The 20,520-nt window shown below is 37.9% G+C and overlaps 1 protein-coding gene and 1 long non-coding RNA gene across 2 annotated transcripts in view; one reads left to right on the top strand and one right to left on the bottom strand.

Moving 5' to 3' along the window:
- Positions 1 to 20,520, bottom strand: part of LOC306858963 — a 1,377,007-nt gene that overhangs the window by 381,139 nt on the left and 975,348 nt on the right. The gene's annotated exons all lie outside the window — the stretch shown is intronic.
- Positions 7,767 to 20,036, top strand: LOC306858480 (macrophage mannose receptor 1-like; the record flags this gene model as incomplete). Its single annotated transcript, XM_079399047.1, has 7 exons — positions 7,767 to 7,986; positions 8,155 to 8,478; positions 9,241 to 9,585; positions 11,996 to 12,316; positions 12,825 to 12,904; positions 18,795 to 18,854; positions 19,887 to 20,036. 7 exons carry the CDS (start codon positions 7,767 to 7,769, stop codon positions 20,034 to 20,036), a joined length of 1,500 nt encoding a protein of 499 aa, XP_079255173.1.

Below are 20,520 nucleotides of genomic sequence, written 5' to 3'. Positions count from 1 at the left end.
TTTGATATATTTACAGTAAGAAATTTACAAAATATCTTATAGAACATGATCTTTACTTAATATCCTAATGATTTTTGGCATAAAAGAAAAATGTATAATTTTGACCCATACAATGTATTTTTGGCTATTGCTACAAATATACCCCAGTGACTTAAGACTGCTTTTGTGGTCCAGGGTCACATACATGATCTGGCATCAAAAAGTCCTTAAAATCTGCTTTTTGCCATGACCAGCAACATAATGGAAATGAGCTATTTGAATAGGAAAATGACTCATGTCTTGTGACAAAAATCTGCATTTGATCTTATTCTTTTACATTTGCTTTTTCATGCAGCAGTTATTTCATTAAAACAGGTGCATTTACACATTAATGGAAGTGTAATTTGATGTGTTCAGGTGTGTCAGAGCTTTCTATAGTTCACTTTCATTTCCAGGCTAATCTGAAGGAATCAGTGAAATACATGTTTCAGGAAACATTCAAGTATTGATCAAAACATCTAATAAACACATAGGTGAGGGACGGGGGATTTACTAGACTAAATGGATAAAGGTATGGTCCATATAGCAGTTTTTCTGTTGTAGCCAAAAACTGAAACCAACATGTAAAAGTGACCAAAGATCATTTGTTTAGTTTTACTTAAGGGCAGGGCTACCCAGAATTAACAGTAGTGTTGAGTCACCTCTCTTTTAGATGTATTGGACCCTCCTGATGTGACAGAAGCAGTTGAAAGTGCAAGAATTTACAAACAAAAAAGGTAAGAAATTACAATTGGAATATTTCATGTTTTTGAAAGAAGTCCTTTATGCTTACCAACGCTGCAAATATTCAATCAATGATACAGTTGTGAAATATTATTACAGATTAAATAACTGTTTTCTATTTGAATATGTTTTAAAATGTGATTTATTCCTGTGATGCAAAGCTAAATTCAGCCGTCATTACTGCAACCTTCAGTGTCCTTCAGAAATTATTATAATATGCTGTTCAGTTATTATTCCTAATGTTTTCTATAGTGAATTAAACTGAAATAGGAGTGGTGGTGGTCATGGGGAGGTAAAATTGATTTCCAGAGAACATTCATGTTTTCTCGTCATTTGACACAAACACTTCTACCCTAAACAACAATGTAAATAATAATCATAATGGCATGCTATTCAATTTGCAAAGGAATTTCCTGGCATGGAGAATGAAGTGATTATTCAAATTGTTATTTTGGATGTATTTTGTGTTATACTGTAGTCTCAAGATATCTTCAAGATAATCTTTTTTTGCCCAAGTTGTTTCGTCCAGATGAGACATGTAAATGAGCTATTTGAATATGAAAATTATTCACATCTTGTCATCACAAAAATCAGCATTTATTTGTTTTGTGTGAGTGCGTGTGTGAACAACCTGCGTGAAGCCAAAATACATATTACGGTGCAATCCGAAACTCCCCTTCTCATTCTGATGTTCATTCTGAAATCTCTATGTTAATAAAAGTATAATTTTGGGCATTCAGGTGGGTCAAACTCTGATAAATATGGCTTCGATAGTGGGTCACTTTTAGTTCAAGGCTAACATGAAGGAATCTGCAAGGAACACAGTGTGTTAAGCATGAAATGTTGAAGTAGAAGGACTTCATTCTGTAGCTTAAATAATGTGTGTCACTTTGAATAAAAGTATCTGCCTTTGATCCTGTGTATTGCAGCAGATTAGATCTTACTAGACTGAGAAAGGACCAGTTCCATCAGCAGTTCAGTTAACAGACAGTGATGTCTGAGGATGTGTACAGTTCTGTAAAATGAAGGCTGTAGAGTTTTCAACTCAGAATTTGGTGCAGATTTAGTTGAAAGTGCAAGAATTTACAAACAAAAAAGGTAAGAAATTACAATTGGAATATTTAATGTTTTTGAAAGAAGTCCTTTATGCTTACCAATGCTGCAATTATTCAATAAATGATACAGTTATGAAATATTATTACACATTAAATAACTGTATTCTACAAACCCGATTCCAAAAAAGTTGGGACACTGTACAAATTGTGAATAAAAACAGAATGCAATGATGTGGAAGTTTCAAATTTCAATATTTTATTCAGAATACAACATAGATGACATATCAAATGTTTAAACTGAGAAAATGTATCATTTTAAGGGAAAAATACGTTTATTTTAAATTTCATGGCATCAACACATCTCAAAAAGTTGGGACAAGGCCATGTTTACCACTGTGTGGCATCCCCTCTTCTTTTTATAACCGTCTGCAAACGTCTGGGAACTGAGGAGACAAGTTGCTCAAGTTTAGGAATAGGAAAGTTGTCCCATTCTTGTCTAATACAGGCTTCTAGTTGCTCAACTGTCTTAGGTCTTCTTTGTCGCATCTTCCTCTTTATGATGCGCCAAATGTTTTCTATGGGTGAAAGATCTGGACTGCAGGCTGGCCATTTCAGTACCCGGATCCTCCTTCTACATAGCCATGATGTTGTAATTGATGCAGTATGTGGTCTGGCATTGTCATGTTGGAAAATGCAAGGTCTTCCCTGAAAGAGACAATGTCTGGATGGGAGCATATGTTGTTCTAGAACTTGGATATACCTTTCAGCATTGATGATGCCTTTCCAGATGTGTAAGCTGCCCATGCCACACGCACTCATGCAACCCCATACCATCAGAGATGCAGGCTTCTGAACTGAACGCTGATAACAACTTGGGTTATCCTTGTCCTATTTAGTCCGGATGACATGGCGTCCCAATTTTCCAAAAAGAACTTCAAATTTTGATTTGTCTGACCACAGAACAGTTTTCCACTTTGCCACAGTCCATTTTAAATAAGCCTTGGTCCAGAGAAAACGCCTGCGCTTCTGGATCATGTTTAGATATGGCTTCTTTTTTGACCTATAGAGTTTTAGCCGGCAACGGCGAATGGCACGGTGGATTGTGTTCACCGACAATGTTTTCTGGAAGTATTCCTGAGCCCATGTTGTGATTTCCATTACAGTAGCATTCCTGTATGTGATGCAGTGCCGTCTAAGGGCCCGAAGATCACGGGCATCCAGTATGGTTTTCCGGCCTTGACCCTTACGCACAGAGATTGTTCCAGATTCTCTGAATCTTTGGATGATATTATGCACTGTAGATGATGATAACTTCAAACTCTTTGCAATTTTTCTCTGAGAAACTCCTTTCTGATATTGCTCCACTATTTTTCGCCGCAGCATTGGGGGAATTGGTGATCCTCTTGCCATCTTGACTTCTGAGAGACACTGCCACTCTGAGGGGCTCTTTTTATACCCAATCATGTTACCAATTGACCTAATAAGTTGCAAATTGGTCCTCCAGCTGTTCCTTATATGTACATTTAACTTTTCCAGCCTCTTATTGCTACCTGTCCCAACCTTTTTGGAATGTGTAGCTCTCATGAAATCCAAAATGAGCCAATATTTGGCATGACATTTCAAAATGTCTCACTTGTCTCACAATCGGGTTTGCATTTGAATATGTTTTAAAATGTGTTTTATTCCTGTGATGCAAAGCTAAATTCAGCCGTCATTACTGCAACCTTCAGTGTCCTTCAGAAATTATTCTAATATGCTGTTCAGTTATTATTCCTAATGTTTTCTATAGTGAATTAAACTGAAATAGGAGTGGTGGTGGTCATGGGGAGGTAAAATTGATTTCCAGAGAACATTCATGTTTTCTCGTCATTTGACACAAACACTTCTACCCTAAACAACAATGTAAATAATAATCATAATGGCATGCTATTCAATTTGCAAAGGAATTTCCTGGCATGGAGAATTAAGTGATTATTCAAATTGTTATTTTGGAAATGTATTTTGTGTTATACTGTAGTCTCAAGATATCTTCAAGATAATCTTTTTTGGCCCAAGTTGTTTCGTCCAGATGAGACATGTAAATGAGCTATTTGAATATGAAAATTATTCACATCTTGTCATCACAAAAATCAGCATTTATTTGTTTTGTGTGAGTGCGTGTGTGAACAACCTGCGTGAAGCCAAAATACATATTACGGTGCAATCCGAAACTCCCCTTCTCATTCTGATGTTCATTCTGAAATCTCTATGTTAATAAAAGTATAATTTTGGGCATTGAGGTGGGTCAAACTCTGATAAATATGGCTTCGATAGTGGTTCACTTTTAGTTCAAGGCTAACATGAAGGAATCTGCAAGGAACACAAGTGTGTTAAGCATGAAATGTTGAAGTAGAAGGACTTCATTCTGTAGCTTAAATAATGTGTGTCACTTTGAATAAAAGTATCTGCCTTTGATCCTGTGTATTGCAGCAGATTAGATCTTACTAGACTGAGAAAGGACCAGTTCCATCAGCAGTTCAGTTAACAGACAGTGATGTCTGAGGATGTGTACAGTTCTGTAAAATGAAGGCTGTAGAGTTTTCAACTCAGAATTTGGTGCAGATTTAGTTGAAAGTGCAAGGATTTACAAACAAAAAAGGTAAGAAATTACAATTGGAATATTTAATGTTTTTGAAAGAAGTCCTTTATGCTTACCAATGCTGCAATTATTCAATAAATGATACAGTTATGAAATATTATTACACATTAAATAACTGTATTCTACAAACCCGATTCCAAAAAAGTTGGGACACTGTACAAATTGTGAATAAAAACAGAATGCAATGATGTGGAAGTTTCAAATTTCAATATTTTATTCAGAATACAACATAGATGACATATCAAATGTTTAAACTGAGAAAATGTATCATTTTAAGGGAAAAATACGTTTATTTTAAATTTCATAGCATCAACACATCTCAAAAAGTTGGGACAAGGCCATGTTTACCACTGTGTGGCATCCCCTCTTCTTTTTATAACCGTCTGCAAACGTCTGGGAACTGAGGAGACAAGTTGCTCAAGTTTAGGAATAGGAATGTTGTCCCATTCTTGTCTAATACAGGCTTCTAGTTGCTCAACTGTCTTAGGTCTTCTTTGTCGCATCTTCCTCTTTATGATGCGCCAAATGTTTTCTATGGGTGAAAGATCTGGACTGCAGGCTGGCCATTTCAGTACCCGTATCCTCCTTCTACATAGCCATGATGTTGTAATTGATACAGTATGTGGTCTGGCATTGTCATGTTGGAAAATGCAAGGTCTTCCCTGAAAGAGACAATGTCTGGATGGGAGCATATGTTGTTCTAGAACTTGGATATACCTTTCAGCATTGATGATGCCTTTCCAGATGTGTAAGCTGCCCATGCCACACGCACTCATGCAACCCCATACCATCAGAGATGCAGGCTTCTGAACTGAACGCTGATAACAACTTGGGTTATCCTTGTCCTATTTAGTCCGGATGACATGGCGTCCCAATTTTCCAAAAAGAACTTCAAATTTTGATTTGTCTGACCACAGAACAGTTTTCCACTTTGCCACAGTCCATTTTAAATAAGCCTTGGTCCAGAGAAAACGCCTGCGCTTCTGGATCATGTTTAGATATGGCTTCTTTTTTGACCTATAGAGTTTTAGCCGGCAACGGCGAATGGCACGGTGGATTGTGTTCACCGACAATGTTTTCTGGAAGTATTCCTGAGCCCATGTTGTGATTTCCATTACAGTAGCATTCCTGTATGTGATGCAGTGCCGTCTAAGGGCCCGAAGATCACGGGCATCCAGTATGGTTTTCCGGCCTTGACCCTTACGCACAGAGATTGTTCCAGATTCTCTGAATCTTTGGATGATATTATGCACTGTAGATGATGATAACTTCAAACTCTTTGCAATTTTTCTCTGAGAAACTCCTTTCTGATATTGCTCCACTATTTTTCGCCGCAGCATTGGGGGAATTGGTGATCCTCTTGCCATCTTGACTTCTGAGAGACACTGCCACTCTGAGGGGCTCTTTTTATACCCAATCATGTTACCAATTGACCTAATAAGTTGCAAATTGGTCCTCCAGCTGTTCCTTATATGTACATTTAACTTTTCCAGCCTCTTATTGCTACCTGTCCCAACCTTTTTGGAATGTGTAGCTCTCATGAAATCCAAAATGAGCCAATATTTGGCATGACATTTCAAAATGTCTCACTTGTCTCACAATCGGGTTTGCATTTGAATATGTTTTAAAATGTGTTTTATTCCTGTGATGCAAAGCTAAATTCAGCCGTCATTACTGCAACCTTCAGTGTCCTTCAGAAATTATTCTAATATGCTGTTCAGTTATTATTCCTAATGTTTTCTATAGTGAATTAAACTGAAATAGGAGTGGTGGTGGTCATGGGGAGGTAAAATTGATTTCCAGAGAACATTCATGTTTTCTCGTCATTTGACACAAACACTTCTACCCTAAACAACAATGTAAATAATAATCATAATGGCATGCTATTCAATTTGCAAAGGAATTTCCTGGCATGGAGAATTAAGTGATTATTCAAATTGTTATTTTGGAAATGTATTTTGTGTTATACTGTAGTCTCAAGATATCTTCAAGATAATCTTTTTTGGCCCAAGTTGTTTCGTCCAGATGAGACATGTAAATGAGCTATTTGAATATGAAAATTATTCACATCTTGTCATCACAAAAATCAGCATTTATTTGTTTTGTGTGAGTGCGTGTGTGAACAACCTGCGTGAAGCCAAAATACATATTACGGTGCAATCCGAAACTCCCCTTCTCATTCTGATGTTCATTCTGAAATCTCTATGTTAATAAAAGTATAATTTTGGGCATTGAGGTGGGTCAAACTCTGATAAATATGGCTTCGATAGTGGTTCACTTTTAGTTCAAGGCTAACATGAAGGAATCTGCAAGGAACACAGTGTGTTAAGCATGAAATGTTGAAGTAGAAGGACATTCTGTAGCTTAAATAATGTGTGTCACTTTGAATAAAAGTATCTGCCTTTGATCCTGTGTATTGTAGCAGATTAGATCTTACTAGACTGAGAAAGGACCAGTTCCATCAGCAGTTCAGTTAACAGACAGTGATGTCTGAGGATGTGTACAGTTCTGTAAAATGAAGGCTGTAGAGTTTTCAACTCCAAATTTGGTGCAGATTTAGTTACAGGTAGATTACTCACTGTATGAGCCAGATTTAGACTATGCAGATTCTTTTTAAATAATACCTTTACAAAGTAATAAATTGCTGAAAAGGAGGAGAAGTAATTAACACAAATTGAATGGTTTGGCACGTTTATCATATTTGGGGTGCATTTCTTTACATGAATTATGTGAAGTCACAATAAATTAGCTGTGTACTATGTGTAGTGTATTAATTGTGTATGTTTGATCATCCAACAGTGAGGATCTGTGTGAGCAGTCATGGACGGGAGTCTGTTTGTGCTGCTTCTGCTGTCAGGTTGGTGTGGTCATTTGTGATCCTGGAGCACAAAAGCAGTCATAAGTAGCACAGCTATATTTGTAGCAATAGCCAAAAACACATTGTATGGGTCAAAATTATAAATTTTTCTTTTATGCCAAAATCATTAGGATATTAAGTAAAGATCATGTTCCATCAAGATATTTTGTAAATTTCCTACTGTAAATATATAAAAACTTGTGTGTGTGTGTATATATATATATATAATATGCATTGCTAAGAACTTCATTTGGACAACTTTGACTCAGATGATGTATAAATCAAAATTTTGAAAAATTGACACGTATGACTGGTTTTGTGGTCCAGGGTCACATTTGTAATCTGGATTTATGATGATGTGTTCACATATAGATGGTTTAACATGTTGATTTTAACAGGGCTCTTATGGAGAAGCGCTGGTATTTATCGTCAGTACTACTATATAAATACAGCAATGTCGTGGCCAGAGGCTCAGAGTTACTGCAGAGAGAGATTCACTGATCTGGCTACTGTAGACAGCATGGATGATGTGAACAGGCTGGTAAATGTAGTGGATGCTGGATACAAAGGATCGGTTTGGATTGGATTGAAGAGGGGATCACAGACCCGCTGGGGTTGGTCTAATGGAGAAAACCAAGCTTACTTTAACTGGGCTTCAGGAAAGCCAAATAAGGGTGCATATTGTGTATTGACTTATCAAGGCTATTGGCATGATATGTCATGTAGCGGTTTACGGTATTTTGCATGCTACAAGGGTGAGTTCTTGTAAAATGATGAATGCACAGTTTAGCAATGAAAAATGAGCTTCAAACTCAGATTGTTTTCTTCGACTGTCTCAATAGGAAATACTACATACATGATCCAGACTGCTAAAAACTGGAGTGATGCTCAGAGCCACTGCAGACAGCATTACACAGACCTGCCCACCATCCACAACTCGGTGGAAAATGACAAGATAACTAAGATTGCATCTGGACAGGTCCTCTGGATTGGTCTGTTTCTGGACTCTTGGGAATGGTCTGATAAATGGATCCTCTTTTTCAGACACTGGGCACCAGGTCAACCTTCCGGGATTTTTGGTGACTGTGTTGGCATGTCGAGAACCAACTCTGGCAGATGGGCTCAATACAGCTGTGATCTACAGAGTCCTTTTATCTGCCATGGAAGTGAGCATCTAACAAATTAGATCATGTTATATGACTGTTATTTGTCCACGTTCTGTTCTGTCGTATTGTATTTAACAGTGATTACCAGCACAACAATATGCTTAAATTAAATAGCCTACATAAAGCAAGTAAAGAACGCTCCCTTTATAATCATTAAAGCTGTACTAACTAGCCTGATCTCATGAGAAACAAGTTAATTTCATATGAATTTGAATGTGAAGTATGAATACAGATTCAAGATTTTTATTCCTCACATACACGTTTATATAGAGCATATATAACCAGCAGTGAAATGTAAGTCAGGTCTGCTCCATGGACTGCAATTATTATAGAATACAAACACAAAAGAAAATATACATAAATATAGGTATGGAAAAAATGAAATAAGAAATAAAAAATAAAATGTGAAGGACAGTATACTGTAGACTTAATAAATATTAAGATAAGCAGGAATGTACAAGAGAAGAATGTGCAAACAGGTTATACAGGGTTGTTAAATAGCAGCAATAGAAACAAAAGAGAGAAGAAGAAAAAAAGTCGCCACCGCTTTTGCCAAATAGTGACATAGTTATGAATTATTAGGAGTGCGTGTTGGTTCTACTGTATACATATTTTCTTCTATGACTTCATTAGCTTTCAACTTATAAATTGCGCATAAACGTATAATGTAATTTGTTTTAGGGCAAACTGATTTTGTTTTTAATCTTTAATCATGATTATAGGATCTATGATCTCTACAATTCTGTCATTTCCCTCCTGAAGGGCCTGTAGTACCAGAGTACCAGTTTATGAATCAAAGCATGACATGGCTTGATGCTCAGAGTTACTGCAGAGCGAGATTCACTGATCTGGCCGCTGTTACCACTATGAATGACGTGAACAGACTGGTAAATACAGTGAATCCTGGACGCAGTGGTTCAGTATGGATAGGTCTCCATGCTATGGGAGTGAAACGCTGGGTCTGGTCTACGGGGGACATTTCAATCTCCCATGAAAGTATGTGGCATCCAGGAGAACCAAATGCTGATGGGGAGTGTGTGAGGAGTTTTAATGGAAGCTGGTATGATGAGAGCTGCAGCACCATTCTCCCATTTGTGTGTTTTAATAGTGAGTCCTCTTACTTGGTTCATTTTTCCCCATTGTTAAGCCCGGCTCACACTGTGCGATTTTGGCCACGATTTGGTCGTCTGAGACAAATTTGGAAAATCCTATAATCCTAGGCTAAAATCGGTCGTCTAGATCGCTGGTTTGACATGTTCACTGACAGCCGATTAATGGCCGTTGCGATCAATTTTTTCCTCCGATTAAATTCTGGCAGTGTGAGAAGATTTCAGACACTTTCCTGCAGTGTGACATCTCCTACGACGACCGTCAAACCAAGAACCAATAGGAGCACTGAACTTGATGACGCAATTAGCGCGGCAACTTCAAACCATTCATTATTTGTAAAAACAATATATATACAAAGTAAAGTTTACTTAAAGTTTATTTATTAAGGGGCAGGATGTTTAAACTCGAATAACAAAATTACCTCAAGTTCGGTCTGTAGAACTGGAAGTCCATAAAGTCCTCTTTTGCCCAGCCATGACTTGCTCCACACACGTCGTCTTTTTCGTTGTTTTTTTTAACATCAAGGCATGTAATTAATAAAACTAACGCTACACGTTGCTGTTGTTTGCTAGCTACCATTATAGCGAGAGAACGCGCGTCACGTATTGATGTCTTCTTGAGTACGTCCGTTTTTGTAAAAAAAAAAGTACGTCCGTTTTTGTCGCGTCTTGACTGTCGTACAGTCTGACATTAAGACAACTGAGCCGGCTTTAGGCAGTAAGAACCTCGGCACTTTGATCTCCTAAGATTCGAAAAATAGGGATGGGTGTATCGATCCTGAAGTATTGATATTTCGAAAAGTATAAATACTCAAATAAAAAATATTGATACTAAGGCATTTTAATTTCCCAGTGGTTTTTATTAATTTAACAAAAAATAATGCGTACAATATGCATTAATATAGGATGAATAACCTATGTTAGAAACACGTAAATGTTGCATGGAAGAATCAATCAATCACAGAGAGCGTTCCCTAACTTCTGACAGTGCATTCAAACAGGGCTGCGTTCACCAAAAGGATTATAAGAAAGCATTGATGTTTTTGGGAATGGCAGCCCAGAACAGTGCAGAAAAACCATATATGTTTGATTTATTTGCAATAAACAAATTGAAATTGTAGCCTACATAGTTTGTGCAATAGGCCCACGTTTATTTAAATTGAACGTAAAGTTCACATCGATCAAGTTCTGTTCTGTAATGTTAATATAAATCATACACTGTCAGAATAAAAAAGTTTTAGAATAAAATTGCATTTTATGCATGCAACAGAAAAGTGACCATAGTTTAACTATAGTATTTCCATGGTTACCACTACAGTAAACATATTGTAACCATGTGTAAACCAAACTATAACCTAAGAAGTTACAATCAATGTTGAGGAAAGTTACTTTTAAAAGTAATGCATTACAATATTGCGTTACTCCTTAAAAAAATAACTAATTACGTTACTTAGTTACTTTTAATGGAAAGTAATGCGTTACATTACTTTTTAAATCTGGGCAGGGCTTGCTTGTTTGTTCTTAATATAAAAAAGTTCTATTTTTGGCAAATATAAAAGCCCTTTCACACCAGAAGTGAAATGAATAAACCTCAAACTGAAGGGAAAGTAAATTCACGTTTGTACAATAGAAGGTAGAAGAAGAAAGTTCAACACATTTCAGCAATAAAAAAAATAGAAGCACAAATGTTTATCTAGAGTAATTTTTACTTATTAGTATGGTTGCAATGGATCATTATAGGTCAGCAGAGACATTGGTTAATACAAATATTAATACATAAAGGATATTTGTGTTATTTAATATTTAATTATTGCAGGCTTGCATCACATTCCGTGTTTGTATTTCACTGTTTTTATTCATTTTGAGGAATACTGAATCAAGTGTTTTTTTTTTTTTTGTGAGTGATGAATTATTCTAGAACTACAGTAACATCTTACTGCCGATTTCTCTCAACATGGCAACACCTGAGCTGCCAATCAATAAATGTGAAAAAAACTGGCATTACTTATTTGAAGAAGTAACTCAGATATTTTCTTGTAAATTAAAAAGTATTGCGTTATTTTACTAGTTACTTGAAAAAAGTAATCGCATTACGTAACGCGTGTTACTTGTAATGCATTACCCCCAACACTGGTTGCAATTAAGGAATAGTGAATGTTAAAATGTGTTTCACATATAAAGCTATGTGGGTATTATTACCCATTTTACTCTTAGTAATTTAATAATTTAATACATTTCATTTATTCAGTCGTATCGGTGTTAATATCGACAATACTGGCCATTAAAAGTATCGGCATCGTATCAAAAACAAAATAAGTGGTATCGCCATCCCTTACGAAAAATACAAACACTGTATTAACAGCTGATTTTTGACTGAAGGTTGGTCCTTATCTTCTGTTTCTGAACAGAAAGCACTGGTTTCATGATTACAAAGACTGCTATGACGTGGAGAGATGCTCAGAGTTACTGCAGACAACACTACACTGATTTGGCGAGTATCAACCCAGAGCAGCAGAATCTGATTCGTCATGAATCCTCGCTCTGGATCGGTCTGTTTCTGGACTCTTGGGATTGGTCTAATCAGTGGAGCCACTTCTTTAGACACTGGGCAGCAGATCAACCATCCCTGAGTTCAGGATCTAGTAACTGTGTTGGCATGTCAATAACCGATTCTGGGAAATGGGCTCAATACAGCTGTGATGTACAGCAGCCTTTTATCTGCTATGGAGGTGAGTTTCATTCAAACAAGTACGGTGGCCGAGAAGTGCAAAACAAATCACAATTCTGAAAACAAAATAACAAATTACAAACGCAAATCTAAAAAACTAAATAAAAATTCAGAAAACAAAAAATTGTTGTGTATTTTTAATTATTTTGTTTTCAGAATGGTGATTTGTTTTGCACTTCTCGGCCACCATAAACAAGAGAATTTTAGGACACTCTTGAAACAGACGTGATATGCTTTCATTTATGTATCTGTCTTCTGTGTTGAGGATGACATGAAGTCTGTATTCCTCTAGATGACACGTTAATTAAAAACCAGATTGTCAGACTGAAGTTTTCCTGTACTGGACAATGCACATTGACTGATCCTTCACTACAGACGGCCATTCTGAATGAGGTTTGCATCCACCTTAAACACGGCCAAATTCTGAATAATTAACTGCACTGGCAACTATCTACAACATCCTTTAGCTTTGTGTGTTTTCTCTTATTTCACATTGTTGCTGTTATTAGGTTTTATATTTGATTCTTTCTTGCTGGTCTTCCAGATAAGTAAAAAGCTGAAGAGCATGGGGCTAGAAAGTGACAGAAAAGTAAGCTGGAGAAAGGGGCAAGGTGGAGTGGTGTTTCATCAGGAGACAAAACCTCGAGCGACTTCAAATACTGCATGTAATAAGCAGTAAATTTATATTTTACCTCTTTCAAGTAAACTTTAAAATAGATTCAAAGAATATAAAAGTAGTTTATTAGTAAAGTAGATTTTTGTTTGAATGAGCTGTGAAGTAGTAATATTATACATTATCATGAATGACGATAGTACATCATATATTTATTGGAAGTGACTGTTGAATTATTTTCCTTATGACTTTTCCTTTTCTATATTTGCGATTTAACATTACAATTTTGAAAGGAAATATTTTCAGTAAAACCACGATGACATCATTCTCATTATTAAGGAATTTGATTAGCAGAAATAATATGCATATTCCCATTTTCAGGTGATGCCTAGATATGTCCAGATTTGTGAAAATAGTTTTTGTGTGATGACTGATTTAATATAGAAACTTTAATCAACTGTATGTTAAAAAATAATTTGCTATGTAGAACTGAAATGTAGAAATTGAACTTTTATGCATTGGCGTAGCCTTTAAAAATAAGTTACTCTCTCAGGTGAATGACTGTGTGTATGGGGGGGGGGGCATTCTGAAATAATAATAAATAACAAAGTAGATAAAGATTTATGCATTTATCCTATTATTTATTTCTTTTGGTGCAAACTTGGATATTTGCCAGTATTCCTGAAATCTTTTTAGCGAGAGTGTGGCATTTTCCAAGGAATCTTCTTTCGCCTAAGAACCACATGACATGACTAACCTGGCCCAGGCCCTTACTTTAATATTCTTTAATATTAGTGCCACAGCAGTTTCTTAGGTGCAAGTCATCATTTGACCACCAGATGACTACAAATTACAGTCTTTGGAAAAACGCTGGCTAATAAGCACGACCTGTGTTTTTGTTAAACGAATCGAGAAATCAGATTCATTAGGAGACATCAAATAGTTTAGGTGCACGTTTTTGAGTGTCAGCCTTGAAGTCACGTCTCTAATCATCAGTTTCATGATGGATGAATTACTAACGCCAACAATGACTAAACTGATTGCATAAGGTGCAAATTGTCCAAACCCCTTCCTGTCAGTGCTGGAGAGCGCCCGCGATTTTTTTTGCCGTCTGACCCAAGGATGAGTATAAACACTTAGGGGGAAATGTAGGGGGGGCAAGTGCAGTAATTAATTAGCATGGAATCATTTTTAGCTGTACAAAAGATCATTTGGTTAATATTTTATTACACATATGTTATATGTATATATATATATATATATATATATATATATATAATAAAAAGGGAGTATTAAATACAAATATAATTATTTTATAGTAAACTTAAAAATAAAATGCTAATATTTACTTTTTTATATATGAATTTTCATCATTTTCAAACTTAAAATCAACTTAAAATCACTCTAAAAAATAGTTCAATGCAAAAGTATTGTTTAGTGTAAAACATGAAATAATACATAAAATAAAGTGTGATAATACTATTATATTTAAAAATAAAAAAGGAGTATTAAATACAAATACAAAATCAGCAAGCTTTTATTTGGCGGGTTGCTGGCAAGTATATGCGCTTATGGGTTAGCGCTGCCGATTGAACAGCGTCAGTGATTGAAATGTCACAGTTTTGCATTGTGCTTTGAAAATGGCAGCGGGTAGCCTAGATTTATGCTTTCAGTTTGAATAGAAATCTTATACAGTACAGTTTGTCCATCTAAAATGGTAATTGTGCATTAACAGTTGTCAGCCATGTTGAACTTATTTACACAGCGCATTTTTTATTTTGGTCGCACATGCGGACCTGCGGACCACTTATGTGTACCCCTGTATATAACAAAGTAGGGGTGTGCGATATTGACAAAAAAGATATCTCGATATTTTCTGCAATTTTTTTCGATAACAATAATTAGACAATATTTTGCCAAGTATGTTATTGTGCTGATATCTTAAGGAGTAGGGGGGAGGGCGGGGTAACACAGACTTTTTAGATAGTTGCACAGGGTTAAACATTACATATTTCCGGGCGTTTCACCACACTGTTGGCACACATCTTCTGAGAAATTTCAGCAAAGTTTGAATGAGAATCACAGGAGAAACTGTTTTGGCATCATGTAAGTATTTTGTGTTATACTAGTAGCTTTTTGATTTTCGAATATGTGAAAGTATGTTAGTCCAATCTTATATTGTTGTGATTACCATCTTCTTGGCCAAAAGATGGTACCATTTTGAAAGATAAAAGTTTTCTATTTTAATATATTTTAGAATGTAATTTATTCCCGTGATGCAAAGCAGAATTTTCTGCATCATTACTTCAGTCACATGTCACATGATCTTTTAAGGACTTCTCAAGCACCCCCCCATTTTGGCATGGGCACATAAATGACATACCCAAATTAAAAAGTTTGCTGCTCATGAGTCTTTCTTTCTGACTAGATACATAATCAACATGTGTTCACAAAGCTGACACTTGAAAGTTTACTGGTCAAGAATCAGAATTACTCAGACTGTTATGAATATGAAGATATATATAAGCTCAAATATAAAAATAACAATATTAAGAATATAAGTTTTAAATGTATAAAAAAAAATGATGTGAGTGTGGTAAATGGTTTTAAAAACACAAAGAAGCTGAAGCCACAAGTGTGCTCATGATTCATTTTAAATTTGAGGATCTTATCTTTAAAACTGTGAACTTTATTAAAGATTTTCTAAGACCATGTCATGTGCGTTTTTAAGAGAAGACTAATAAAAAGCTAAAAAATAATTTTATTACCCCCTTTAAGCTCTCCTGCATGATATTGTCTCATGTCTGGCCCAGCAAACTGCCCCATTCATGTTTCTATTGTTCTCACTGGATGAAATTTTTTGTTAATTTTGTGCTCCTTGATATGCTTTTTTATTGTTGTGATTAAAAATTCTCAAATACTGGCAGCCGCTGACTTGCATGTTATGAATCACCATGGACCACGATTTCAGTCGAAAATCTTCTTTACTGTTCTACGGAAGAAAAAGGGGGGGACCCTACAACTTGGATAGCCAGAGAGTGACTACATTAACTATTTTTTTTTTACTGCAAGCTCATGTTGAATTTTTTTTTAAACATGTCATCACACATGAAAGACATGAGACATGAGAGAGACTTGAAATAATTTAGCCATTCAGCACATCCATCTAGTAGTCAGTCAGTGCAGTATGTTTAACATTATTACAAGGACCTAAAAGATCACTAACACTACGATTCACTTAAAAATATGATTGTGGGTTTCTTTAACTTATATCAATTGTGATGAAAAAAATATCATCAGGTTGCCCACACCTAACGTACTCGGTTACTTGCGTAACCTCGGTTCCCTGAGATACGGGAACGAGTACTGCGTCGCTAGACACTATGGGAAAAACTCCTTTTTCTCCGAGGACTGAAGACTTTTTCAATCACGCAGTGTGACTGCACAGCCATTGGTTCGTGCAGTAAATAAAAACGAACCAATGGCTCGTCAGCGGCGCTGCACGAGCCTATGGCGGGAAAGCCCGCCAGAAAGAGCGGGGCCATCTGGCTATATAAGCGGGCGCTTCACCATAGAAAATCAGGCCAATTTGACTGAAGCGACGACCTGAGTCGTGCAGCGGAATGGCATGGCACGGTACGCAGTACTCGTTCCCGTATCTCAGGGAACCAAGGTTACCCAAGTGACCGAGTACGTTCCCTTTCGATACTTCACTCGTACTGCGTCGCTAGATGCTATGGGGAACAAATACAATCCCGCCATGCCAAGAAGAGGAACGACTGATACAACTGGCCTTGAGCAATAAAGACTCAAAGGGATTATGAGCAGGAAGAATCCTGCAGGAGGCATGAGAACTGAACTCGTAGAGGTCAGCCTGGGCCTGGATAATCGTTCCAGTGGTCATAAATCCAGCCTTAGCACTAGCAATAGGGCCAAGAGCGTTGGCTATTGGCTGATTCCTATTGAAGAATCAGGCTATGCCTGAGAATAGACCGCTTAGATAGGCGTGTGCCACGTTAAGCAGATAAACCCGAGCCTGCAAGGCCAGAACATCTAAGTTATAGGACCTGGTAAATGTGGACGGCGAGGCCCAGCTGGCCGCCGCACAAATGTCTGCCATGGACACACCTCTAGACCATGCTTAGGAAGAGGCCACACCTCTCATGGAATGGGCTCTCACTCCAATGGGGCTCTGGAGGCCCAGGGAGGAGTATGCTAGTGTGATAGCGTCAACTAACCATCGAGAAATCCTCTGCTTTGTGACCGGAGACCCCTTGGTGCGACCGCCAAAGCAGAAAAAGAGTTGTTCCAATTGCTAAAGGGTGCGGAACGTTCAATGTAAGTTCTCAATGCCCTGACCGGGCAGAGAAGTTTAAACTCCTGTGCTGTTAAAATCATGTGCTGCCATGGGAGGCAACACATCAAATCTTAGCAAACATCTGTCACTCGCTCATCCTGATTTGTTCAAGGAGTTAAAATGTCGACAGGTGAGTGTCTCTTTCAACTGATTTAATTTAGACTTATTTTACAGAGTAATATTATTTTTAGTATTAGTAATAGTGATGAAGGGCATATTACTGCGGTGACAACCTCTAAAGGGAAGCAGCTGAGTGAGTGAGAGAGAGACGTATTTTAATAATGTGCACGTTAGAATAACACCTTACAATAAAGCTGCATATGTCATAATTCTTTAAAAATACACTAATGTTTACCAGGTTAATATTGTGCATTAAACTAATATGAACCCAAACACTAAAAATAACCAAGATTAATGCTAATGTGGATGGATGACAGCTGATGTTTTACATGTAAATTTAATTATTCCTTCTTTTGACACCCACAGAAAGGAACAAAAAAACCATATTCAAGCCAGCCTACTCTTTCAGAGGTACTGTCGGTGACAAGAAAATATGAAAGAAGCTCCAAAGAAGCAAAGAGACTAAACAGGGCCGTAGCAGAGTTTATTTGCATGGACCAAATTCCCATTTCAGTTGTTGATAAAACGGGCTTCAGAAACCTTGTAGAACAGCTTGACAAAAGATATGAGATGCCAAGGAGAAAATACTTTTCTGAGACAGAGATTCCCACTTTATACAATGAAACGAGGTCTGTGCTTGAATCACAACTGTCCAGCCAGCCTTACCTTACTGATTGAAGTACTTATGCAAAAGGCTGCCATGGCTTATCTCAGTCACCTCAGTCAACAAATGGAGTCAACTCAGGCAGAGCAGGAAGAACAAACAGGTGCCAAAAAACAAAAACAAGACTTGGGTAGCCTCCTGTCAACAATTGTATCTGAGAAAAAAAAAGAGGTGGAAAAGGGAGATGAATGTGAAGCTGGGAGAGAATATCTACAGATGCCAGCTGACAGACTGAAAAAAGAACTCCACACATACAAGACCATGGAAGAGACCAGTGCCACAGAAAACCCACTTTCTTGGTGGAAAATGCATGAATCAAGCCTCCCCATTCTTTCAACATTTGCCAAATATTACCTTTGCATTCCAGCATCAAGCTCGGCCTCTGAGAGAGCTTTCAGTACCTCTGGCCTGATCTGTAGTCCACTAAGGTCCAGACTATCAAGTGACAGCATTGACACATTGGTTTTCCTGTCCAGAAATCTGCAGCTAACAAAGGAGCTTGCAAAAAAATAAAGACTGAAAAGATATAAAGATGTGAACCCACTTTATTCAGTCTTTTTTCCCCCAAAATCAAAATTGAATCTGTACCCTCTAATCTGTAGTTTTGTTGTTGTTGTTGTTAGTTACATTCTGATACATTTTCTTTGCACCATGTGGTAAAGACTGAAAAGATATGAAGAGATGATCCTATTTTAATTTTATCTCTTTTTTTTTTTTTCTTCCAGTTTTCCTTCCCCCTCTCCAAATCCAATTTGAACCTGTCCTGTACCCTTTACCTTGTAGGGGTATGTTACATTCCAATAAATTTTCTTTGCACCATTTGATGATGATCCTATTTTAATTTTATCTCTTCAGTGTTTTTTTTCTTCCAAAAACAAAATTTGACCTATGTTTCATGTAGGTTTTTTTTAATTTTTTTTACATTTTCTTTGCACAATTGTTCATGTAGAGTTTCAAGCAGTGCGTTTAATAAAATTTTTCTCAATTCACTTATATTTTGAGGCTGGTTATTTGTCACCTGTGGTATCGATTTAGTATCGATACCGAGGTATTAGATCCTAGTATCGTACCGAAATCAAAATTGTGGTATCGAGCCATCCCTAGTCTGAACGGACTAGCACATGTTCCTTCAGGACTAGCAGGAAGAACCAAATGGCTTGACATACTGCCAACATTTTTTGGCAGTTGATGTGCAGTCGGCCTTCCGCATTCGTCCTGGAGCTGAAGATCGGTCTGCCTTTGCACAGAGCTCCCCAACCTGAGTTGGAAGTGTCTGTCATGACAACTTTTATTCTGTGAACTAAACCATCCCCTGCTCGAACCACCATAGGTCCTTCCAGGTGGCCAGGGCTGTCACGCAGGATGCGGATGCGTCCATGACGCTATGCATGGGGCGGAATTTAGAGGTTTCAACCAGTACTGAAGGGGTCTCATTCTGAGAAGGCCCAACCGAGGTGATGCAGAGGCCATGAGGCCCAGCATCCTTTGAAACGCTTTGAGAGGGTAGGAGGCTCCAATTCTGAAGGACGCCGCGAGCTGCTGTATAGCCAGAGCACAATCTGGCGTGACTATTACTCTCATGCGGGCTGAGTCGAAAACTGTCCCCAGGAACGCAGTTCGTTGGCTGGGGGACAGAGAGCTCTTGGCAAAATTGATCCTGAGTTCCAGGCACTCTAAAGTGACTGAGGAGGAGGGACCTGTGGGCTATTAGCTCGGCCTTCGACTGCGAGGAGCCAGCACTGGAGGGCACCTGCGAGGCACGGACTCTTGGGGGCGCTCAGGCAGCGCTAATTCCTGGGGGCACTCTGTCAACATAGGTACAGGAGCGAGTGGCCCTAGAGAAGTGGGCACTGGAAAGCGCTGACGCGGAGCAGGCACAGGAGGGTGCTATTGAGGAGCGTGTTCTGGGGAGAGGACTGGAGCCAGGAAATCAAGGGGTATCGCCGTATCCAGAAGCTCCAAATTAGGAACAGGCAGGTTTGGGAGAGTCACGGGTAGTGGCATAAACTTTGCGGCGGGTGGCGGCACACTCTTCATCACGGCAACGGCATCATCATCGCCGCGGGTGGAATCATCATCGTCGCGGGCGGCGGAACCATCTTCGCCGGCTGATGATGAAGCAGGCTGATGATCCCTGGACCTCTCTTGCGGGGAACCAAAATCAGCCACCTCCTCATCTTCAGTGTCGCGGTCGAGTCTTCTGTAACGTAACGTGCACCAGGGAAGGCAGGAAACGGGGAGTTCCGTGAAAATAAGCTTTAATAACTCAAAGGTTCCAATAAACAACGTTCTCAACACCAACATAAAGTTAATGAAACTTAACTTTACTTTACTTAAGACTCAACGAATGTTAGAACAAAACTGAATGCTTATAAAGGAACAGGAACAAAGGAGTAAACGAGATAATTAACACAAGACAGGTGAATAGGATGAATAGTTAAATAAATAAGG

This window comes from Barbus barbus (genome assembly GCF_936440315.1).
Source record: "Barbus barbus genome assembly, chromosome: 39".
Lineage (NCBI taxonomy): Eukaryota > Metazoa > Chordata > Actinopteri > Cypriniformes > Cyprinidae > Barbus > Barbus barbus.
This window is presented reverse-complemented; position numbering and strand designations above follow the sequence as displayed.